This window comes from Rhipicephalus sanguineus, chromosome 2 (assembly GCF_013339695.2).
Source record: "Rhipicephalus sanguineus isolate Rsan-2018 chromosome 2, BIME_Rsan_1.4, whole genome shotgun sequence".
NCBI lineage: Eukaryota > Metazoa > Arthropoda > Arachnida > Ixodida > Ixodidae > Rhipicephalus > Rhipicephalus sanguineus.
Genome location: NC_051177.1, coordinates 29,601,850 through 29,626,861, shown reverse-complemented (window position 1 = coordinate 29,626,861; position 25,012 = coordinate 29,601,850). Strand labels below are relative to the sequence as shown.

Below are 25,012 nucleotides of genomic sequence, written 5' to 3'. Positions count from 1 at the left end.
AAAGGAAGGAAGAAAGAAAGAAAGAAAGAAAGAAAGAAAGAAAGAAAGAAAGAAAGAAAGAAAGAAAGAAAGAAAGTGGTGCTTCAGGCACGCCCATGCCAAGCTTCCCTTGCTCCCATTTTCCCGATAGGGCAAGAGCACCTGTCTTTTTAACACTGGTAATTATGGCCTTAATTTAGGAAGACCGCGGCGGAGGAAGAATATTGTGGTTCTACCAATTCACCCTTCAATACACAACACTAGACAGGGACGAAGAAGAGACGGAAACAATATGTTTATTCCACTAAATAGTCAAACTGTACTACGTCTTTCTGCGCAACACAGTCGGAAATGGAGATCACATCTTACTCTAAGAAACACACTTATCGTCAATGAAAGAACCCCGCTCATGAAGAAGCGTTTCACGTGTTTGACACACCACTGAACAAGCGATCTCGGGCGTGTCGGGTGTGACCTTCTCACTCCGCATAGCGGACGGGTAACTTGGCGAAGTCCTTGGACGTGAGCAACGGTCCGGCAAAGGCGCCGGCGTACAGCAGCGACGCCAGCAAGAAGGCGAGCGGGAAGAACGTCTTGCACGCGTCGTCCGTTTCCTGAGGCGAAAGCCGCACCACGCGTGCCAGTCCCGCGGCCGTTGCAGAGGTTGCGGGCGAAGTCGCGGACGAAGTTGCGAGCTTCGCCTGCGAGCTGCCGCAGCCGCCGGCCGTGGTGGCCATCGACGCCGGCGAGGACACGTCGACGCCTGAGGTGGCACCGCGAGGCGGCGAAGGAGGAACGGAGCAATCTTGCAAGTTGTCCGCCTTCGGAGAAGGAAGGACGGGGGAGGGAAATAAGCATAATAATAATTGTTGTGTTTTACGTCCCAAATCCACGATGTGATTATGACAGACGCCCTTGTGGAGGACTCCGGTTTTCAGCAAAAAATAGAAGTAGAGGGTCTATTAATCCTATACGTATATGAAAAATATTTCAGTGCAAAATAAACCCTAGAAGTAGCCCGATATAATAACAATATCTGGGGTTTTACGTCCCAAAACCAAGATATGATTATGAGAGACGCCGTAGTGGAGGGCTCCGGAAATTTCGACCATCTGGTGTTCTTTAACGTGCACCTAAATCTAAGTACACGGGCCTCTACCATTTCGCCTCCATCGAAATGCGACCGCCGCGGCCGGGATCGAACCCGCGACCTTCGGGTCAGCAGCCGAGCACTGTAACCGCTATACCACCGCGGCGAACCCCGATATAAACACCGGCTACCGCCATATTGCCATGGCGGGTGCGACGTCATGTGCTGCAGAGCGCAACCGTTTTCTCCTACCAACGTTTTAGCCACTGCAAATAATTCAATTTCGCTTCCAAGCTGATGAAAGCTCAAATAGCTCGATAGCACGCGCAGCTGACCACAGAACAAAATCATTCGCGGGAATGCGGACGCTCCCACGGCAAGCAGCTTGTTACGTCAACGCTAGCGTGCGCCAGAGCTGCCCGACTGTCAGGCTGCTCACGTGTTTACAAAAATATTCAATTATGAACTACGTGCTCGACCACATACGCTAAGATTTCGCCAGCTTATTTGTGAACGCACAAGGATCCCTCCAACCCCCCAACCCACATTATGATAGAAAATTGGTTGTCACGGCTCTTTTAACGTGCACCTAAACCTAAGTATACGGGCCTCTAGCACTCTAGCATTTCGCATCCGTCAAGATGCGACCGCCGTGGTCGGGATTCGATCCCGCGACCTTCGGGTCAGCAGTCGAGCACCATAACTACTAGACCACCAAGGCGGGTAAGGAAAGAAGAAAGGAAAAACAATAATACTTCACGAAAAATAAAACTTGTATTCTGGAGTCGTACGTGACAAAACCACGAGATAATTATAGGGCACGGCTTGGTGGAGGACGGCTTGTTGCTGGTGGTTCACACACAGTTAACCCAGTTAACAAAGCTAAACGAGTGCCACCACTTTTCTGTCAGTGGACTTTCCTTCTTGTTCTTTAAAGGGCCCCTCACCAGGTTTGACAATTTTGAGCTGACGAGCGCAATGCATACACCGGACGTTCACGATCACGTCTGCCAAAATTTGCAACGCTACGCGCCGCGGAAATGGGTCAAATTTCAAGCTGAACGCTGCTTGCCCCTCCTCTCGCGGGCGCGCGCACAGAGAATGAGGGGATCACGTACACGAGGGAATGGCGCTACGTAGATGGTAGTGCTGTGACGTCGGTCCTCTACGTAGACGACTGTGCTCTGACGTCGCCAACAGTAGCACGTGACACTGCGATAATTATTTGACACGACATGTGTAATTTTCTGCTTGAATAGATGAATAAAACTTGAGAGAGACACACAAAGGGAATGTGCGCGTCTTTTTCATTTTTTCCCCGTGAATTGCAGCGAGATGCGGGGCTAATGTGCCTCTATTTCGCATGCATTCGAGCCACCGCGGTTAGCGCATTGAGCAGACGCCAGCCCTGGAAACGAAAGTAATGTTCTGGCGCGTTCGAGCACTATTATGCTCATTTATTCTACCGCGTTCAAGTAAACGTTAATGCGGCACTGGCTCATGATACCGCCACTCTGGTGCCCGTACAAATATCGCAACTTTCATGCCCGTCCCGCAGAAACAGGCAGTACACCACAGAGAACGCCGACACAACGCCCACGGCCGCTACATAAAAAAGGTAGCGGCCGTGCAACGCCGCTCGAATGTTCGGGCACGTCATGCGCACGTGACCATGCATGCGCATGACGTGTTCATGCGTATGTATCAAGTGAAGAGGGCAGGGAAGGGATTTGGCGTGCGAAGGCTACACGGGGCGAGTGGCAAGGGTTTTGAAACTCGCCTCCTCGCGTCATGGTTTCGCGCCGCTACAAATTATTGTTTTTCGCAGCTCGTCATAAACCGATTCCAAAAATCACAGCATATCCACGGAGTGAATGATGATGAGTGGGCGAAGCTGCGGAGGTTCATCGGTAAACCGTGAACCTTCCGTGAATTCTGCCCAGTACATCATCACCGACGTGAGATAGGGCGCGTTTATACTAAAGGTTCGATGAGTTATGACGACTTGCAGCTCACTTTAATTTTACATGTACGCTGTGAATTTTCATTGTTTAGAAAACCATTGCTTTAGAAAACATCTGGCGTCTTTCGTTAAGCAGCTGGCGTCTTTTCGTTTTGCTTTAGAAAACATCTGGCGTCTTTCGTTAAGCAGCTGGCGTCTTTTCCTTTTGCTTTAGAAACACCTGGCGTTCTTCCGTTTTGCTTTTACAAAATATCTGGCGTCTTTCGTTGGTTTATTTCATCAATCAACGGCGTTTTGAACAAAATTTTTATTGTTTAATCACGCACAGGAGAAATCTCACCAGGCACTACCTTGGAGGTAAAGAATGGCTGCTAATGGGAATGAGAGACCGAAGAAGTCGGCTTTTAGCTACCGCTGCGAATTTTTTATTGTTCAACAACGCACAGGAAAAATCTCCCACCGGCACCACCTTGGAGGTCAAAGCGTAAGACTGGTTACGGACTACGACTACGAGGGACGAACGGGTGCCGCCTTAAGGAGCTTCGCCCTTAAAATTCTTGCGGCATACTGCTCTTCATTCGGCACACAACAGCTTACAGCGTCTAACTAAAATTTGCTATGTGGCCTGGTGAGGGGCCCTTTAAATTTAATCATTTTCATGGCACCCATTAAGGAATATGTGTCTGGTTGTAAGTTAGAGGGCGAAAAGTAAGGATATAAGTGACTAGATATTTATTTATTTATTTAGTTATTTACAAATACTGCCGTCTCGATAGACGAGACTTAGCAGGAGTGGGTACACGAGTTAGTAAATTAAGCAACCATCAGACAATGCATATTATAAGTATCACAATATGTAGTTGGGCAATTCTTCAGCAGATATAACTTATTGGCGGAACGAGATAAGGTGGAAGAGTGTGGAAAGAAATGCAATTAGGGCACAGCCAATGCACGTTGAGTTCACAATTGTCTTATTGATAATTTACCCAGTTGTATTCGCATTCTGCTTAAATGCAAAATCTACTTCCGAAGTCTTCATGGCATGAAATGTGCCTGTAGCAATGACCAGAAGTTGCAAGGCATTCAGTTGTGAATGAGATGGGGAAAAGACGCTATTTCTGCAACCCTTCCAGGGAGCACAGCTCAGAGTCTCGGTAGCGTTCGTACAAATCTCGAGAAGGCGGCTTTTCTTTCCTGCACTGCTGCGCCCGCAACTGTTACCACTGGTTTTGGCCTTTACCGCATGAAGTCTGTGGAATCGCAGCGCTCACCGTGTGCAGTATGAGGACGTACTCGAGGAGCGCGGCCATGATGAAGCACCGGCAGATGAGGTACCAGACGTCGATGGAGCGCAGCTGGTGATCCTGGGCCCTGCTGGTGAAGTGGCTCACCTGCTGGTGCTCCAGGATCACGAACGAGAGCGCCATGAGCGCCGCGCGAGTCACGGGACGTTTCGGATCGAGCCAGAAGCCAGTCCAAGACAGCAGCACGGGAAACAGGCTCGGCCCGAGCGGATCTATCAGCACGGCGAGCAGCTGGCGCCGGAACGCGGCGCGCACCACGAGCCGCGTGCGCCTCCCACCTGAGAGATTTGATTGGCTAATAAAGCGACCGATTTAGGGTGTGTAAACACCCAGCTTAGACACAACGTTCGCGAAAATAGAAGAAGACGGGACGAATCTAGGCTGACAACTGAAAACTCATTAAAAAAAAGCAAAAGAAAAAAAATGCCCCCACCTCCTCGAAGGGAATCGTGAGGAAATACGAATGCATTTCTTGCGCCGAGAGCACACGGCGTAGTAATTTTAATGGCGTAAATTAATGACGAGACGAGGATTTGTACCGTAACCATTCATTTACACATTCATCAGCACCTGTTTGTGTTGTCATTGTACCTGACGGCCATAATCTCAGCCTTGTGGTCGCCGTTGGCGTTTCACAGTGGCATCTCACACATTTGCGGATGTTCTTGAGAGGCGCCCAGCCGGCGAACGGTCGAGAGTGAGGCGCGAGCGGACGGGAGAGTGGGGCGCAGGGAGGTGAGAGAGCGAACAGCGAGAGAAGGAGCGGCGAAGCACTGCTCCTACCCTCTGCTACACTCTCTCGCACCACATGCTCAGGTTGCTAGGGGCGAGGATAAGCGCACGCGCCCGCAGCTGTTGCTATGGGAGAGGAAGTGAGAGCGGAGAGATAACACCTGCCGGCGCGCGGACAACGCCGGACGCCTGACATAGCCCGACTAAGAAATGCATTCGCATTTAAAACTTGGAGGGCGCTTGAGATTCGCCTCCAAGAGTAGAACGCGATAGCGTAATCGGCCTCGTGCGCATCGCCTTCAACCTTGCCGCAAGGAAAGGAACTCTTGTGCTCGTAACATTGGCCGTTTCAAACTATCCTATAATGTTTACTTCAAGAGCAGTTGCGAAGTGCCCACTACGCCTTAATTCTTCCTTTTGCGAATTGGCGATGTACCCACTACGCGTCCGTAAGGTGCCAAGCGCACCTGCAGACTTCGTGATGGGTGAATAGCTTTAAACCACCCACTCGTTGCATAATTCACTTTTTTTTGACGCTTAGTGCAATTCTACGATTCTTACACTCAATGTTGCATGCGTTAAGAAGACTGCACCTACTACATGACATTCTTATAGCGTTTTTCTACGAAGCAGTTTCAAGCACTGGCGTGGCTAGGTGATAGAACACCTGCTTGCCACGCTGAAGGCCTGGGTTCGATTCTCACCCGGACCAAACAATTTTATTTATTTATTTGGATCTATCTCGTATTCTCGCCCACGGGCAACGCCGATTTTTCGCTCACAACCAAAGACGCCGACACCGACAACCGGAATTTCTGCGAAACGAGCTCCTTAACGCTATCGCGTTAAAATGTAGCCCTCATGTACCAACTAACTCCGCATTGGACCTCGCTGGTGGGTTAATTTATTAAGGTGAAAGCCGTAGATGCCTCATCCGACGCGAAAAACTGATCGTCGGCGTCCCTCGGCGTAGGCGCAAGCACGAGTGATGGACAAAATCATCATTAGGTGATGAAGTCGCCATATTACGTCATCAGGACGTCACAAGTTGCAGAAATTTGTGACGTCATCACAATACATCGTCGCTTGGTCAAATGTGGGCCGATCACTGAGGCGGTGCAAAACCAGATGACGTGCAAAAAGCTTGCAATACCTCCGATCCTAGAGGCAGTGGAAAACCGCGTTAGGAGCAGAAAGCTTCCGGAGGTGGAAGGGGGATGATCAGTACATCGACTGAGAACAAAAGGAAGATGGTTTTCGCCTTCAGGCGAGTGCATAAAAAGGGACCCTTCTGAGTTTTGATTAAATTTATGTCTCCAAGCAATGCCCCGACTATATGGGGGCGTCGGAATATAGCTGACCGCTTGGGGCTAGACGCGCGCCTTGCTCACACGTATTTTGGTTATCGCTCTTCCCCCGGAATACAGTCGCAGCGACCAGGAATAGAACATACAGCCACGTGCTCAGCAGCTCTTGGGACGCCTGAACATTGATGTCTTCTTAGGAAGCCTCCGAAGACAAAACAAAAGAACCGTGACATGTGCCAGCAAGGTCAATTTCAGAAGGTCTTTAGAGGCAAACTATATATATATATATATATATATATATATATATATATATATATATATATATATATATATATATATATATATATATATTGATGGTACGCGTTTAGCGTTGAGTCCGTGAGCCGTTTAATAAATAAATAGCACAGGTTCAGCGACCAGCAGTCCGAAACGGAGCAAGCACGAGCACCAACAACCGTCCTCGTCTTCATCTTTCACTGGCGCCCCTGTTTGCGCCCTATCCATTCTACAAATCACTCCCCCGCAGAAAATGAGCCATCCTGGCGACTTAAGGAACAGGGACGACTGGTGGGTCGTAATGCGGCTTCAGTCGGTCGACGTGAACAATCTCACGGCCACGGCGGCGCCGGTCTGCGGATGGTTGAACGGGCTCGACAACATAGTTGACGGGAGAGGCTTGACTTAGGACGCGGTAGGGGCCTTCATACTTCTGCAGTAGCTTTGTGGAAAGGCCAGGAGCAGAGGAGGGAACGCGAAGCCACACCAATGTTCCAGGCGAATATGACTGGGGAGGCAGGTTTGCGTCATGGAGGTCCTTTTGGCGTGCTTGGTCTTGTGCGGTTAAGGAACGTGCGAGCTGCCTGCATTCCTCGGCGTAGGTGGCGACTTCAGATAGAGTTGTGGACTCTGAAGCGCCCGGGCGGTACAGAAGAATGGTGTCCATAAATGAGGAAGGTTCGCGGCCGTAAAGAAGAAAGAAGGGAGAAAATCCTGTCGTAGACTGAGTAGCGCTATTGTAAGCGTACGTAACAAAGGGTAGTATGCGGTCCCAGTTCGTGTGGTCAGCGGAGACGTACATGGACAGCATATCGCCTAGTGTGCGGTTAAAGCGCTCAGTCATTCCGTTGGTTTGTGGATGGTAGGCGCTGGTTGTCCGGTGCACAACGTTGCATTCACGGAGGAGGGCTTGTACGGCATCAGAGAGGAACGTGCGTCCGCGGTCGCTGAGTAGCTCGCGAGGCGCGCCGTGGCGAAGAACAAGTTGGTGAAGTATGAATAAGCCGACTTCACGTGATGTGGCCTCTGGCAGCGCGGCAGTCTCAGCATAGCGTGTCAGATGATCGATAGCGACGATCACCCAGCGGTTCCCGTCTGGTGTGTACGGAAGGGGGCCGTACAAATCAATTCCGATCGATCAAAAGGCCGGGAGGGACAAGGCAACGGCTGGAGCGGTCCAGTGACTATACGTGGGGGGCTCTTCCGGCGCTGACACTTGGAGCATGAACGCACGTATTGGCGGACGAAGCGGTACATGCCACGCCAGTAGTACCGCAGCCGGAGGCGTGCATAGGTTTTGATTACACCAGCGTGGCCGCATTGGGGATCCGCGTGAAAGGAGGCACAGATATCGGCACGGAGGTGGCGAGGAATCACCAACAACCACTTGCGACCATCAGATAGATAGTTGCGGCGGTATAGGAGCCCATCGCGGATGGTGAAATGTCGAGCTGTGCGCCGCAGCGAGCGAGTGGCGGTACGTGGTGAGGGCTTAGATAGGAACTCCATTAAAGAGACTATCCAAGGATCCTGGCGCTGCTCAGAAGGCATATCAGCGTGTGTAAGGGCTGCAGAATCGTAGCTGGAAACAGACCCGTTGCCACAGTCACGGGGAAGGGGAGAGCGAGAAAGAGCGTCGGCATCTGAATGTCTACGGCCTGACCTGTAGACGACGCGGATGTCGTATTCTTGGAGACGGAATGCCCATCGAGCTAGACGACCAGATGGATCTTTCAGTGAAGATAACCAGCAGAGGGCGTGGTGATCAGTCACGACATCAAATGGGCGGCCATATACGTAAGGTCTAAATTTTGTAATTGCCCAAACGATGGCTAAACATTCTTTCTCCGTGACCGAATAATTTTCTTCAGCTCTGGTGAGAGTGCGACTTGCGTAAAAAACAACGTACTCGTCGAAGCCAGACTTGCGTTGAGCAAGAATAGCGCCAAGGCCGACTCCACTGGCGTCCGTGTGGATTTCGGTAGGGGCGTCTGGGTCAAAGTGACGGAGAATCGGTGGCGATGTCGGCAGACGACGTAATTTCGCGAATGCGGCGTCGCAAGCGGAAGACCATGCCATGACACCTTGGCTATCAGCAAGTAGGCGTGTTAAAGGGGCCATTACGGATGCGAAATCACGAACGAATCGCCGAAAATATGAGCATAGGCCTATGAAGCTCCGGAGTTCTTTCAGGGTCGACGGCTTGGGAAACTCGGCGACAGCGCGGAGCTTTGCAGGGTCGGGTAGAATGCCATCCTTGCTGACAACATGTCCCAAGATGGTGAGCTTCCTGGCGGCGAAGTGACACTTCTTCATATTGAGTTGTAGACCAGCCTGTGTGAGGCATTCCAGGACACTTGCGAGGCGCAGAAGATGGGTGTCGAAGTCCTTTGAAAAAACTACGACGTCGTCCAGATAACAAAGGCACGTGTTCCACTTGAGACCTCGAAGGATGTTGTCCATAAGACGCTCGAAGGTGGCGGGGGCGTTGCAAAGGCCAAACGGCATCACGTTGAACTCGTACAAGCCGTCAGGAGTTACGAACGCAGTTTTTGGGCGGTCAGCTTCATCCATAGGTACCTGCCAGTACCCCGATCGAAGGTCCAGTGAAGAAAAGAACTCCGCGCCTTGCAAACAGTCGAGGTTCAGCGACCAGCAGTCCGAAACGGAGCAAGCACGAGCACCAACAACCGTCCTCGTCTTCGTCTTTCACTGGCGCCCCTGTTTGCGCCCTATCCATTCTACAATATATATATATATATAGTTAAAACACTTGCCTGGAGAGTAGTATTGATTATATATATACATGCCAGCCTTTGGTTATGAATATCCTAGCACGTTTTTGGGAGGTGTGGGCAGAGGTTGTTAGAATGGTGAGGAGAAAATCTGCAGAAAGAAATCAGTTTCAGTTCAGTTGGAAGATGTGTCGGAGTAATGAACTGCAGACTGCGACACCATTTCGAAGTAAGGCATTCAATCGGTCAATTATGTTAGGTAAGGTAAATGACCTACCGATAAACTCGAAGCATGAAAAAGAAAATTGGATGGAAGCTTAAAGACCCCGAAACGAGCGATGCAAAAAGAAGGTCGTGAGTATAGCCTAAGATGACAAAATGGATAGGAGAACAAAGGAGTTGGTTTTCGTAATGCTTACATCGGTGAAACATTGCAGTAAATTAATAGGTGAAACAAATGCTGTCGAGTGAGATGAAGGATTAAGTAAGCCGATGAGATCAGAAAATGAGTGCCTTTCGTCGGCGTCAAAGCGCGGGTGCCTGAGACCTTAGGCGGAGGCCTTTGTCCTGCAGACTGCCTAATTGGTCTGGTTGCAATCCCAACTAATATTATATCTTCAGTGGAGCAGAGTTATGGGCCAATGACACTTAAATCTTGCGTTTCTCAACCGTCTCTGATTTCTTCGCCCGCGCCTGAGTCATTAATCACTGTGCAGATCGCAGTGAAAAAGATAACGAGAAAACACTAACCAACAGAACATTGAGGCTTCTATCGCTAATTAACTAACGCCAGTGAAAACGCAGACGACGCTAATGACTTGCGTAGGCGATGAATGGTTTCGCCGCACACATACCACTCCACGCCAGCAGAGAAAGAAGATACACCCCTTTGCAACGCGTACGGCAGGGTTGCCGCCGGGTACATTTGAAAAAAGAGCAAAACTCAAGCTAGAACTAGCCAAAGTAGCCACGCCACTTGACTTTAGCGCCAAAGTGTAGCCAAATAGAACAAAACTGATATTATGAGTAGAGTTTCTAACACGGCAGAAAAACGTGGAAACAATGGCCATTCTCTAGGCTTGCTTGCTATTTTAAATGCAAATAATAAGGAACGTGGCTAGTAAGTGCATCAAAATAGAAGTTCAAAGTAGCCAGAAAGTAGCCATGGCGCCAACCTGAAGCTTTTAACGCCAGATAGGGCCGTAAAATAGCCAATTTGGCGCAAGGTAGCCACCAACGGCAACCCTGGCAATTACGTCGGTAAATACCGCATCAATGCGGAAACGTTTTTGTCTGTCAATGTTTCCGTAGAAGAAAGTCGGCGATGGTTTGCTTACACAAGCCGATCCCTGTTGGGGAAAAATGTAGTGGAGATTTTGAAAACGTGTGGTTCGTTTCTTTTTTTTTTCCGCGTCGTAGTGCTCCTGCCCTCCTACGGCCACGTCTGACCTTGCCCAGCTATAGTTTAGACAAGAGCACTGCTGCAACGCATTCGTTGTATAGGCAAATCGGTTGTAGTGTTCATCTTTGTAGAGCGCCCACAATAAAAACGTAAAAGATAGAAATTCGACCGGGTCATACGTGGTTTTTAGTCATGCAGGTAATTTTGTCGTTGAGCCTCTCGACCTTCGTGATTGTATACCTAGATAGATGGTTCGCACTCATCACTGAAGCAGCCATGTTGAAGTATCAGCACGGTGGGAAACAAAGTTCGCTACGACGTGCGACTATTAGCAGTACATCGCAGGCAGGTTCTGTTGCTACTCAGCCACAAGTGCTAATTACGCTGCGACCGCATTATTGTCCCGTTGAAGCAGGTTGTATATCATCATTACATCGAGAAAGCTGCATCCATTACGTCCTGCGTAAGCCATGAATAGTACCTCCAGCGTTTGTCGCATGCCTCGCATGACTGCTTAGCTTCTTACCGCCAGGCAAGTCGTCCACCACGAAGAGCGGCAGGATGCCGAGGAAATTGAAGGTTCCCTCGCCGACTTTGCTCGTGTCGAAGTGGATGCTTTTCTCTGACACGCGGAACGGACTTTGCTCGTCTCCTATCCAGCGCAAGATCGACTGGTGGTCGTCGCTGTCCGCTGCGAGTCGACAGGGAGGGTTGGTGAATGTACCGCATTTCGATGAATCAGTCAATCAGTTACAGTGTACTGCTCACTGATTATACATGTAGGGTAAGTGGGTAGGGTTGGCAAAAAGGCAACTTAATGCCTAACAAAGTGCCGTAACCAGCCCCAGTCATCAAACCGCACAAGGAGCAGTAATGTACACAACATTCAACAAAACTAGTAACAAAGAAGCAACCATAGTTATACATGAGCTCAGTCCAATAGTTTTCACAGCCGCGACACTGTACGTTCTACTTTTCGGCCAAACACCATTGGATGAAAGGCTCTCCTCTTGTAGGCGTTGCGATACAACCGCCGCCGTTTTACGCCTGAGCTATTGAAAAAGGCGATGCTGTCCGCTTGTAAGATTGGCACCCACATCGGAAAGCCTCAGCGGGCCCCACGAAGGGGCACCAGGAATTGGAGTGAGGGCCATGGCTTCTGACATTGACGTCCATCTTACAAATACGGTCACCAGGTAACAAAGCGGACATCTGCGCCTTCGCTCGGTGCTGCCCAGGTGCCACCATCTACTGCTGGATGGCGCAGATCCTCGACAAGCGGTCGCATTCTTTCCTCCTCGCCCGATTTTGGACATCGTCGGCCATGCGCAACAGGCGCGAGTACCACGATAATAACGCGCACCCCGTAGAAATTACGGCTTTGAAGTCACCTTATTTGCATGTATAGCGACATTCCAGAAGTAGAGACGCCGCCCGCACACATTTCAGATAAAATTTGTTTTAAATACTGCTTGCTTATTAGAAAAGTTGCGCAAACAGAAGTATGCACAAAAGCAACTACGCTGTGCGAACCATACGGCGGTGAATATCAGAGATGCACATGATATAATTCTTTTTTTCTGTTCGCTCACCGCCACATATGTGCTTGCTGCACAAAGAAGGAAGTTTGAAAACCAGAGTAAAAAAGAATGGGTCCTTACTATTTACGATGGACATGTCGCAGACGTGAACGTCGAATGGATAGTAGATGTAGTCAATGTTGCAACAGAGCGCAAAGTTCAGTCTGAAAATGTGAAACAATATCAAAATCAGCGTATAATTGTGTTTGTCCTCATCGCGTCTAATCCGCCTTGAAATGTGAACTCAGCTCTGTGAGCGAAAGATTTGTCAAAAGTGGTAATTCGAACTCTAAACTTGAGCCGTAGAGTGACGGCTGTATACGTAAGCAAAACCAAAATGCGTCAAAGAGAAGGCAACGTTTTAAGGAAGACGTCTGTGGCATTCGCCCGTCGCCACTTGATAGCACTACTTTTATCACTTGCCCTATGATTAAAATTTAGATTGGTTTGCGAGGCTCAAGTTGCGCCTTTGACACTCTTGAAAGCCCGCTGTCACACATTTCTGACGTGTTAGGCTCTATGCGTGTATATATATAAAAAAGCACACTTTGTCAGCCTGCCCTACGTTTGTCAGGCTGTAATTCGCAGCTCTACTACCCCATCTATCTGTTCACGTTTACTCGAGTTGGTGCGTACTTCAATTCGAACTGTCCGCTGCACCTTGAACGAATTGTTTGCCAAAAGAGACCCCCCGCGCGCGCTTGAGAGAGAGATAGAGCGAGAGATAAATGGGAAAGGAAAGATGGGAAGGTTGTTCGGAGGACGGGTGTCCGGTTTGCTAATGTGGTTTGTGGAATGGGCAGGAAAGACAGAAAGACCCAGATATTCTGGACATAACATTATTTTACTCCATACTTTGCTCCATGCGACAGGTCTCGCAAGAAATAAAAATCTGCTTCTGCATAGCGTGTAAGTTAACTCCACAGATCGGTTTCTTTGAAACTTCATGCATAAAATTGCTGCGGTCAGAGCAAGGCAGCCCGAGAAATCACAGTTCGTAGTTCATACGCGGAATCTGTATCCACCACATACCTCGAGATTAGAGTCTTTTAGCAAGTTACGGAAATACGGTACGCAAATACGGTAAGGCAGTACGGTAGCGTTCCTCCTTTCCCGCTGGTTGTGCTTTGGCCGCTCAACAACCGGGAAAGGAGGAGCGGTACCGTACTGCCTTACCGTATTTGCGTACCGTATTTCCGTAACTTGCTAAAAGACTTTATTGTACCATAAGCTTGCGCACATCTGAACTGTTCGTGTTTTACTTGTGTGTTTGGTTCACCTCAGCAGCACTGGATCCCAACAAAGCAAAGTCCGTCATTGCTTAGATGTCACGTAGTGTTCACTGCTGCTAAGCTATTTACCTCAATGTCTCTGTGGTTGTTGAGAAGTTGCTATACAGAAAATGAGAAAGGATAAAACTTGTCTTGTTTTGTTCGTGTTGTTAGGAGGTTGAACAGGAAATATCAGAACAGATGAATTTTCTCGTCACTTGTACACTGCAAAGAACTTTTGGCCCAAGTTGCTTACGCACTAGTTTAACCGGGATCGATACTCGGTTATTCCACCGAAAATTTTACGCGAAAAGACACAGAGGGGACACGACATATATATACATTAACAAGTAGATACGCCGCGTACTGGCTTAGTCCTGCTAAGTCTCCTTTCTAGCAGAGCTTTTTGGCCATGAACTTATACAAACACACCTATTGCTGTTATTCTGAAGGTAACAGCAAGAAATAGTTTGATGACCATTATCATCGTCCAAGACACCACTGTCTCTTTCCTGTAAGCTATATCAGCAATCCTAACTTGGCCCTCCTTGGACACCTTCAACGAGGACCTGTGTGACGATTACGAAACACGATATTTATTCTAAACGCATAAAGTTTCACAGTGAAACATTGGTTAACATTACCTGAATGACACTCGTTCTAAGACCTAAGTCAATCGGCTTTGACGTATGCTCGATCGTATACACGATCGTTCTACCAGGTCGTTCGCCGCGAAGTAGACCCCCCCCCCCCCCCGACTTGGTTTGTGTAACAGGTCATATTCCTGCCGACGCAAGTGATTGTCTCGGTCTGTTTTCGTGTGCGTTACGCTCACGCAGGCTACCGCACGTTTACTCAGCGACGAATCACTCTTCCACCCCCATCTCCTTTTTTGTTTACTGCGACAGCAAGCAATAGCCCTTTTTCAAGCAATCCCAGAACCGCCCGCGGGCGGGCGAAGCACTGTGCGAAAAGTGTGCACGGCAAGCCCGCCGGCTGTTCCGTCGTTCGTTGCTCGTTGGCGCCGTGGGAGCACCAAACGAAAAAAAAAACTCATCGCCGCAGGTTGACTACTATTAAATCCTAAATACTACACATGTCTTAACGCACCTGAACGTATCTCTACGCATGAAATCCGAAAGGAAAGATGCAGTCAGTTTAGGTATTACCGAGCGGATGTATACCTGATGTAGCAGTTAAGCGGCATGCGAGTTATCACGTGCTGATACATGCAGTAAAAACGTGCCATCGTGAGCAATGTGAGCTGGAACACCGAATTCGTATTTATTCAATGATTACTTGTTCACAAGCCACTGTGGCATTTAATGCCATAGTGGCTCATGATCGGGTTTAACCAAATTGTAGAGAGGTGTTGCAGTGTTCAGGTACACATATGATTATTTGATTTTAATTGACAAGTCACGCGTTGTACAAAGAAGTGAACACATTCTAAACGTGTTTAAAGAAAAAGGGATGGGACTAGAATTGAATGCGAGATGCCTTGCTCTGATAATTTGCAGTTTCTTGATACATGCTTTTAAGTTTCACTGCGGAGCGTGTTTGCCGGCACTAGAGCCCGCGTTCAGCGAAATCGGTGTTTAATTTTGCGTCGGCGCATTCAAATGTTGTTAAACGAGGAATTGTGATGTCATGATTACGCACGGCATTGTAAAAAAAAAAAAAAAAAACTTGCGCACATAAGATGAGCAGTAGTTCCCAGCTGCAAAGTGATCAAAGAGGCTTGATATCCTCCGTATCGTTGTATCGGTTTGAGAAAATCTGTTGGCATGGCAAAGAAAGATTAACACGGACGTCCTCCATCCGTAAATAATGAAGAAACTAGAAATATTGCAGTTATTTGTATAAGAAGTCGCATGGCCTGAAGAACGTTGGGAAGCGATGTGGGGGTGAAGGTTGCGTTTGCCACTCCAAATAAGCTTAGTCGCATTAAGGTCGCAGGGGTCTGCGGTGGGCAAAGAAAAATGCGGTCAGAGGCATGCCAATTGTATTGTAAATTGTGTAGGAGTTAACCGCAAATTTATCTTTCTTGCGTCCACATGTACATCGGCCGGACTGGTCGATGTATTAATACGCGCCTCAGCGAGCATCGAAATTTATTGAATGGAGCCGTCTCATCTCGCATCGATATGTCAGTCATGAAAATGTAATCCCATCTTCGGAAGCACAGTAATTTTGTACCATCAACATAATCAGACAACGCGAGAAATTTCGGAGGCATATCATGTCACAAATAACGACATACTTTGTGTCAGTCAACCTTATCAGTTGTTACAAGACAAGGAATTCAACTTTATTAATCGACTGCAAGCACGCGCCTTGGTTGTTTGACTTTTTGTGCCTCTTTATGACACACGCGACGCGCTCCCATTTTTGTATATATGTTTTTTTTTCACGAGTGCAATAAACTTTCAGTTGTGTGTGAGCCGCGGGCTTGTCCATTTCTTTCCTTGTACTGCTCCTTTCTTTTTTCGCTCTAAGTATTATTCCAACCTGTAGTTATAGCACCAACGAAGGTTAGTAGGCACTTATCGTTCGTTACATATATGGTACGAGCGACGCTATATATGTCTCTCACTTCCCCAAGTTTCTAGTATCTCATTTCCCCAAATTTCCAGAGTACACTTTCTAGTGTACTCTTCAAATATCAGAGCCTCACACTGTACTCGCCGACAGTGTCGGGGGACGTTGATTCCAAATGCATCCGCGAGTCATATGGTGCTCCTGCACTTCATAAGCAACCGAGCTGTATTTTTTTTTAACACGAAAGCGTTTTATGCCGGGGTCCACCAAGACTTCAGTGACGTATTTCCGTCACGGAAATAACGTCGAAAAAATATACACAATCAGATGGCAAAGAAAAAAAGGTACCGTCAACGGGCATCGAACCCACGACCTCTCGGTCCGCAGCAACAGATGCCGGGCACGCTGTCCACTGCGCCACGGTCACTTTTTTTTCTTTATTGTACTGCGCCACGGTCACGGACTCTGGAGACTTTACGAACGTGCCTTTTATATCTACCACTCTCCCGGTCGGCTGCGTGGTGTTGACCTCTGGGAGTGGTAAGGTAAAGTAATTCGTCATTGCTGTGGCCTCCGAGACTAGCACCTGCAACGCGTTACGCGTCCGTCCCATTCGGCGCGTTTTCAATAGAAGTTGAATTTTGTCAATGCCTTAACACACCGCGAGGTGGCGACCTATGCCCCAAGCGTCGTAAAAGCCTCGGCCTCGCTCAGCATCACGCTCATACAAACCAAAAATAGCTCTGCGACGCGCGCCTGCCTCACCCATAGAGTTTCCTACAATACTTACTAGAGGGAACTCTGGCGCTAGTGTCTATGGGAGCTGCAATGCATCGCGCTTCAGCCAGCATGGGAATCATGGGTAGTACACGGATTTGTCTAAACTTCGTTCTTTCGGCTCCGTTTGGCTCCGCGTGGCCTGCATCCGCTTTGTCGCAAAACGAAGTTGAGCAAAAGTCAGCAGTTTCACTTCACCACTTTAACTTCTTTAGGCTCACCGATTCAAATCTGGTCACGAAGTTCACAACGATCCATTCTTTTATCCGAAAGAAAGCCAAAACATAGCAATAAACAAAGCCACAAGTGCGTTCGAAGCCCACAAGCACGAAGACTAGGCAAATCCGTGTACTACCCATCATTCCCATGGTGGCTGAACGATCGCAGCGCCAGAGTTCCCTCTAGGTCATTTTAGGAAACTCTATGGCCTCACCTGGCTGACCGCGTTCCATGCTCACGTGCTCGCCCCGTGAAAAAACGCGGCCGGGCTACCGGGGCAGCACGACGCGCTTTGCGTTTCCCTCTAGTCCGGCCGTGGTGTTCAATTCACATTTTAACATGCCGCGGGATGGCGACCAAGTTCTGCGTACAATATGCGACGCTCTTCTGGCTATCACACCTCGTTCTCTGATTACGCTTTCACCGTTAACTACTACAGCTACCACAAGGGTTTGTTTAATCATTTAACATGGACGTTAGTCGTCGGGATGGAGATGTACCACCAATCACCAAAGTGAGTGCATACACGTTAAACGGCGCCATTAGCTGCCAGACATCAATATACATTGTGCAAACTCTCTTACATCAATGTACAGTAAGCATTCAGTTACTTCTGTAAGGGCACGCTTTACTTTCGTGTTATTCCGATTCCTATGACGGAGGGATCAACCGTGTTTTTTTTTCATTTATGCCGTAAGGCACACTCGCTCCAAAAAAATGAATAAAAGGTGACGCTTCTGAGCCGCTCAACTGGTCCAACAGTGGGACAGATGGAAATCGTCGAGAGGCCATCGCACTGAAGTTTGTGATTGAATTGAGGAGTAACATGTTGTACCTTGCCAAATTCACTGTGTCTAAGAAGTCCTGGCACGGCGCAAGCGGAAACTGAAAGCTACAGCGCGAGGCCCGCGCGCTCGTCGCGGCGGCTGCTGCTGCGTACACAAATTTCCCATGAGCGCTTGAGCGCCCGTTGGTGGCGCTCGTGTGCTTGAAAAAGTAAGGTTCCTGTGAAAAAGGTCTGAAAATTGACACTCGAGGCGCATTTTCGCCGTCGCCGTCTGCGTCGCCGTGAGGTTCTGTGTTAAGTCCAAGAGCGATATCATTACCCCGCACGTCGCATGTTCTATGTGAGAGGGAAAGCGTGCGAGGGCAGCCGACGGTCGCGGCTCAAGCGGAGAGGAAACGCGCCAGCCGTCCTTCTTCGCGCGGCGGGGCTGCGGGGTTCAGTCAGGAAATACTTTGATCGGCCAGGAGTGGTCGCGCGCGATATATCAACGATCAGCAGACGGCTCACACCTTTGTATGTGCTGTGTTTTCAGCATTTGGTTTGCGTTGAAACAAGAGATCAAAACTCACAGGGTCCCTTATGCACTCGCATAAGACTTCTCGAATGAAAGCTTTCTGTGCCTAACGTGGTTTTGCACCGTCTCCAGGATCGGAGGCACTGCAAGCTTTCCGCACCTCACCTGGTTTTGCACGACCGCCTCCGTGACCGGCCAACATTTGACCAAGCGACGATGTCATGTGATACCGTCATCAGTGTCGTCGCAGTGACGTCATGATGTCACAAAATATGGCGATATGTGACGTCATGGTGACGTCATCACGTGATAATTTTTGCATCACTCGTGTTGACGTTCACGTTTGATGAAGCACCTAAGGCTTTCGCCGCATTAGACACCCGGAAGGCAGCTTCGATCGCTGCAGTGGCCGCGTTTCCTTACGCCAGCGTTTTGTTGTGTTACGCCATGTTGGATGCCGAAAGAGTTAGCTGCTAACCATCGCATAACATTTCAATTTATTGCTTCCGCATTTTTGCCTCACCCTTGAGGCGAAATTGAATTTTTTCATTTTTATCCTTATTTCTAAAAAGACGCTCGCAAAACAAGAAGTAGAATCGCAGGTCGTTTTCTAGCGAGTGGTGATATAAAAAATGGAACGCTTCCAATAAAAGTTATACGACCTCGCTGCAGTCCCTTTGTTTTAGCCATGACTTTTCTGTATACATCGTCGTCAGGCTTCCTGGGTTGACTGCCGTAACGTTTACTGCATAACGCAGCCTTTCACCTACAACCTTGAAGGGCGGACGAGCAGTAGGCCGTTTGAAAAGAGCGCCAGCAGTCTTTTATATCGAGAATATAGAAAGGCTACGACTAACGCTATACGCTCGCTATAAAGTAAGGCGCTTAAAAACCCCGCCAGATGAAACGGGATGTAGGAAACGGAGCACTCGTTCTATATGTCGAGGTTACAGTGCTTATGAAGTAGCCTTCAAAACACAAAGCGGGCCGTCACGCTATCAGCGGAAGCCAAACGCAGCACCATTCGGAGCAGTTTCCTACGGTGGAAGTTCTATAATTCACGCCATATAACGCCACGCGAACTTGTTTCTTTATTTTCATGTAAACGGGCTTCGCTGTAACACGCGTTACCACCGCTAGAGGCAGGACGCGTCAAAATGTTTTGGAACTTTCGCAGTTGGTTTGGATCATTCTGATAAGAATGTGCGCACGGCGTGAGCATTTGAGTTTACCATGAAGCTAACACGAGCCCCAGCGCTGGAATTGCTCGATGACTCATGTATAAAACAAGGCGCGTTTCCGCGACGATCAGATTATCGACGACTAGCGACTGTGCTCGCCGCTACCGTTGTGCTGTAATTGTAACTTCTTTTTCTGGACACGAGTTTGCCCACTAAAGAGCTCCATCTTTACCGGCTTGAGTTTTACGTTCTTCACCGTCAGAACCACCTGATAATACACAGGACAAGCTGCACGCTTGATTGTGTAAAGGAGCAGCGGGAAGAGCGGTCTTCGTAACCGTTAGAACTGGGGATACCCGAGAAGCGCGTTTACGAAGAGGGTGATATGTTAGGCTGCGTGAACAGGAACACGACGGAAGATAGACATGACAAGGCGTGTTTGAGCCCTCAAGTGCAGTACACTGGTCATAGTAGAAGTAAGGGGTGTGCAGGGTATGTCCTGAGACTGGATCTGATAAAAAAAGATTCTTATTGATTCGATCGGTACAAATTATTTAAATTGTTCAATATAGTTTCCTTGGGCGTCGATACACCGCTTCGAACACGATTCCCACTCTGCAAATGCTCCCTGAAACTCGGCTGCCGCGACCTCTGTCAGAGAATCTGTGACTTCCAGTATACGAATGGCGGGAATACCATCAAAACGGTGACCTTTCAGGCTTTCCTTGAGCTGTGGGAACAGGAAGAAGTCTGCTGGGCTCCCATCAGGGCTGTATCAGGGCTGCATCAGCGCTGATGCGAGCCCCGGAAGACTTCAAGTTCCCAAAGCTCACGAGAAGCCGGAAAGGTCACCGTTCGGTGTCACCGCTTTCCAACTGGCTAGATCATTAATTTAAGCTAGTTGGTGTAAGTTCACCTTAAAATGGGTTTAACTGTGCTAGAAACACGGACAACAGAAGACGAGAACGTGTTGTGTGCGTGTTGTCTTCTCGTCTTCTATTTTCCGTGCTCCTAGCGAAGTAACCATTTTAAGGTGAGTCACACTGGCTGTCACAGAGTCTCTGACAGTGGTCTTGGCAGCCGACGTTCAAGGAGCTATTGCAGCGTGGGAAGCGGTGTTGTGCGGGAAGCGTGGGAAGCGGAATTGTGTTGGAAGCGGGGTATCGGCGTCTGAGGAAACTATTTTGAAGAATTTGGATAATTTGTATCGGATCGATAAATTCTTATTACCAGACCCAGTCTCCCAACTTTGCGGAGAGACCTTGCATACAGTGCCGTGAAGAGGTGATTACCTTTGGCTCGCGACAATGCGGTTGTCAGGCGCTACACGGAACCTCAAGCGCCGGTCGGCTTGCGAGTCGAGTGGGCTGAGCTTCGTGACTGGCGAGAAGGCCAGGCGGGGCCTCCAGAGGCGGTCCGACAGGCCTTCGGGCAGGGGCGACGTTCGCTGGCCGTCCACCAAGAGACTGAGGTTGAGACGCGCGTCCAGCCAGGAGTATTCCATCTGACTCGCGAAATAGAGCTCCTGCCGTTGCGTCGTATGGGAGAAGTCTCAACAACAACAACAACAACAACAACAACAACAACAACAACAACAACAACAACAACAACAACAACAACAACAACAACAACAACAACAACAACAACAACAACACATTCATTATTTCATTATTCCATTAAGGAGATTTATGTTATGCGAGCGATATAAATTCCCAGATGCAAGATTACAGGACAAAACTGAACATAGTTTGTAAAGACACGCCTTCGACCTGCTCGTGAGCGCTGCACGAAATTTCGTCATAATTCTCAAGGTGATTCAGACGCATAGAACTAAACTTGCGGATTTTTTGGATGCTAAAATATCGTCGAAGCAGCGCGAATAGACATAGACAAGAAATGCACGAACACACAAGACGAGCGCTGCCCTTAAAACATGGCACACAATGAGTGATCATCCTAATATGAAGAAATGAGGGGAAAGGATCGAGGGTCCCATTTTTGTTATAGGCAACCATATGAAGCCAAGGAAAGCATTGGGATCGTTATCTAAGAATTACTGGCGAACATTAGGATAAATATATATCTACGGTTTGAATTCGATGCGAACAGAGGACAGTTACCTGTTGCGCCCCTTGGAGTAATCACCAGGTAAAAATATTTTGGCAACGAAAGTTGATTGAACAGGCGGAATAGAATACCGCTGGCGCCTCATCCCCCGACGTAATGTTAACGCATGTTCTCCCCATTTGCCGCTAAGTCGGCATTAATATTCTTGCCTCAAAGTGTGGCTTTCGAGAATACCTTCCTCCCTCCCCCGCCTCCTTGTTAGCCAATGAACGGCGTATTCACTGTGTCACCACGACTGGTCTGGACTGCATGTGCTTCATTATGAGAAAATGATTGCTTTGACTACCGCTAGCAAAAGCGCGATTCTAGCGGCTTTGCTCTCTGATCGCTACATGGAAGATACAAATTCATGCTTACCTGGTTTACGGGACAGGCGTAAAATGCGCTCTGGATGAAAAGCTGGAAATATACGACTGTCGGTTCACCTGGAAGAACGACAGCCAGCAGTGTTCAGTATTAAGAGACGCCAAAAGATATCTATATTTGTATACTATATCAAATGCCTTATCGTTCGAAGTTTCTTCGAAGAAGAATTATTCCTGTGCTTAATGTTACGCTTTTAGAAGAAGCGGTGGCTGGGCGAGTTGGTAATAAGTTACATTGAATGAGTAAACAACACGAGGACGAAGGAAGGAACAGACGAGACAAGCGCACTCCTCACTTTGATTCATAATTTTTTTTTTGCTTTGCTTTGCATTATTTTTGCTTTAGTACAGACCGCATGCGGAAAGCACTTCGACATCTCATCCACCAGCAACTATCGTAAGTTTAAAATTTACTTTACAGTGTTCAGGGAAAGTTCATTTTCGTAGTGAAGGTGACCTTGAGAAAAGAGAGCTCTATGCTCTAACCTAACCGACGCTGTACACCAACTTCGGTTCTATCAAGTATTTATTTATTTATTTATTTAACGTACCCTCAGGGTAAAAGCGTACATTGAAGCGGGGAGGGGTGAAAGTTAACACATATAGTAAAAACTTGGTTACAAGCATGGTCAGAAGTATAGATATATAGATGCAGTAAATACCACTTCGCCTTTCTTTTACGTTTTGGTATAAGGTGGGAGCGCCTTACCTTGTATTACAACAGCCTTAATTTATAGCTAAACACAGCGCACTGCGCTTCTTGTGCAGTATGACCTCAAATTTTAGGCTTTAGATTTAAAAAAATAGCCCACGTGTGTTAAGTAAGCCTGTGTAGCTGATATAGTTCAACCCATTAGCCTGCCGTGAAAGCCACTGGGGACCTTATTTGTTCTAGAATGCTTCGTCTGCGTAGAAAGAACGAAGTTACAAACACCGAACATTATGTAGCACTCTCGTTGCGCAGCAGTGGCTTTCACTTTTACCCCTTTTGCGAAAGCGCGCAATTCAACTGCAGTGCACGGCTTTGAGAGGCAGCGAAATGGGCATTGCGCGATACGGCTTGTCGAGCGGAAAGAGGCCGGATAGGTACACGGATGTGTTGTACCTGTTTGTATTGTGCGTTCTTTTTAACGTCGAGCGCTTTCGCAACCTTTGTGTCTTTCGCACGCCGTGCACTTTGAGGATGCTGCAAGAACCTTCCGGCAATGGTTTGATAAGAGGCGGGCTTTGCTGTAAAAGCTAAGGGAGCGCCCCCATTAAGGAGAAGAAGGCGAGATCGCAGCAAAGGGTGTAAGAAGCAAGAATGGGACACGGGCTTTTAACTAAAAGCATCCCAATGAGTAGAGAGCTGTCGTAATATATAGAAAGAAGAAATTAATACGAAAGCAAACTGTTTCTGTATTCGCCAGATAAAAGAATGGCAAGGAAGGAAAACTGGTCATTGGGCTAACTGGTAGATAGAAAGAGGCTTGTTAAACCATGCGCTCTTCTGCGCGTGAACGCACACGCACATAATGTTTGCTTTAAGCTTAGTTGCTCCTTTTTCAGTTGTGTGCATGGGTGTGTTGAGTACGCGCGCGCGCATGTTCTAGTGTTAGGTGCGTGCGTGCGAAATTGGTCTCCTCGCCATCTCTCGACCCAAAATAAATGGTGTAAGCGTCCACAAACACGCGTATATCACTGTGAAGTGGGAACTGGTGAAGATGCTACTGAATATATCTAAGGACGCCTCGCCTTTCTCTGACGTCGGTAAGATACATTCGTGGTTTGACCAAAACGTGTCGCACTGGGGATCGATTGTTTGGTTCACAGCCTGCAAAATACAGATAAATCTGCACTGGTTATATTACAGTGATAATCAGCAAACATTCCAATTTATTGCAGTTTTTAGCGCAGAATACATAAACGCGAACTTGAAGAAATCAACAAACACACGCAAGCGCTGTCTTCTTCAAGTCTACGCCTCTACATGCAAAATGTGGTGCAAAGAAGGCTGAAACTCGACGCCCCAATTCCCTCGTTGTTCTTAACAAAGACGGAACAACGCGAAGAAGTGAGCTCTGGCATGTTTCCTACCTTCGGCGTCCGTGTACACGGAGGGTGGCCTGTAGCGGTTGTACTGCGCATCTGCGAAAAAATGCGCCTGCGGGTCGCACGAGGGATCGAGCAGGTAGCAGGAGGAGCCGTTGGCTGCGTCCGACGCCGCGCTGGCATTGCCGCATAATGTGGACGCCGCGTGCATCGTTCTGGATGAAAAAAAAAAGAAAGAAAAGAAAGAAGAAAATGATTCAGATGACACTGGGGCTGGCACGCGAAGCTGTGGTGCCACGGGACCCGTCAGACCAATGTGAGCAGCCTTGGGCGATTGAGCAATCCACTACATAAAGCAAGACAACCAGATGTATGTATACTCTTACCATCGCATGGGTGCTGCTCCTTGGGAATCCCCAACTATGCGTGGCCTTCCTAAGCGCTATCAAAACACAAATGAAATCAGTTGCTAAACGGGCTAATATTTTGCATAGTGCACTTTTCGCGCTATAGTTTTAGCATTATGGAATACCAACTAGCCCGCTCCCACAGCTTGCTTCAGTAGTATTTTACGTATGAAAGTGGTATGACGTCATACCATGCTTCGTATGAGTACTACAGTTTCCGCTTCTTGGCAACTCAAGCTACGTAACTGTAATCTTTACCGGGAAAGGCATGTGACGTATGCTACGCGCTTCGCATTGTGCGAACGCGCCTTAACGTGCACCATGCGATTTTAAGTGATCAAAAATAGCTGTACAGACGTCAACACGCTTGCCTAGGACCCCCAGAGTGCTGAGATCGTGACTGCACGGGCGGCATCGATAGATG

At 48.2% G+C, this 25,012-nt stretch overlaps 1 protein-coding gene across 2 annotated transcripts; it reads right to left on the bottom strand.

Annotated features, from left to right (window-relative positions):
• Positions 1-385: 385 nt before the first annotated feature.
• On the bottom strand, positions 386-24,393 carry LOC119381518 (glycine receptor subunit alpha-2). Of its 2 annotated transcripts, XM_037649293.2 has the most exons (7): positions 24,227-24,393; positions 22,143-22,210; positions 20,951-21,183; positions 12,450-12,532; positions 11,315-11,479; positions 4,304-4,614; positions 386-800 (listed from the first exon to the last, which is right to left on the bottom strand). In XM_037649293.2, the coding sequence occupies exons 1-7, from the start codon at positions 24,390-24,392 to the stop codon at positions 459-461; spliced, it is 1,368 nt and encodes a 455-aa protein (XP_037505221.2). In that variant the 5' UTR covers position 24,393; the 3' UTR covers positions 386-458. The 2 variants fall into 2 exon arrangements, with proteins under 2 accessions (XP_037505221.2, XP_049268229.1); XM_049412272.1 differs by lacking the exon at positions 11,315-11,479.
• Positions 24,394-25,012: the final 619 nt, after the last annotated feature.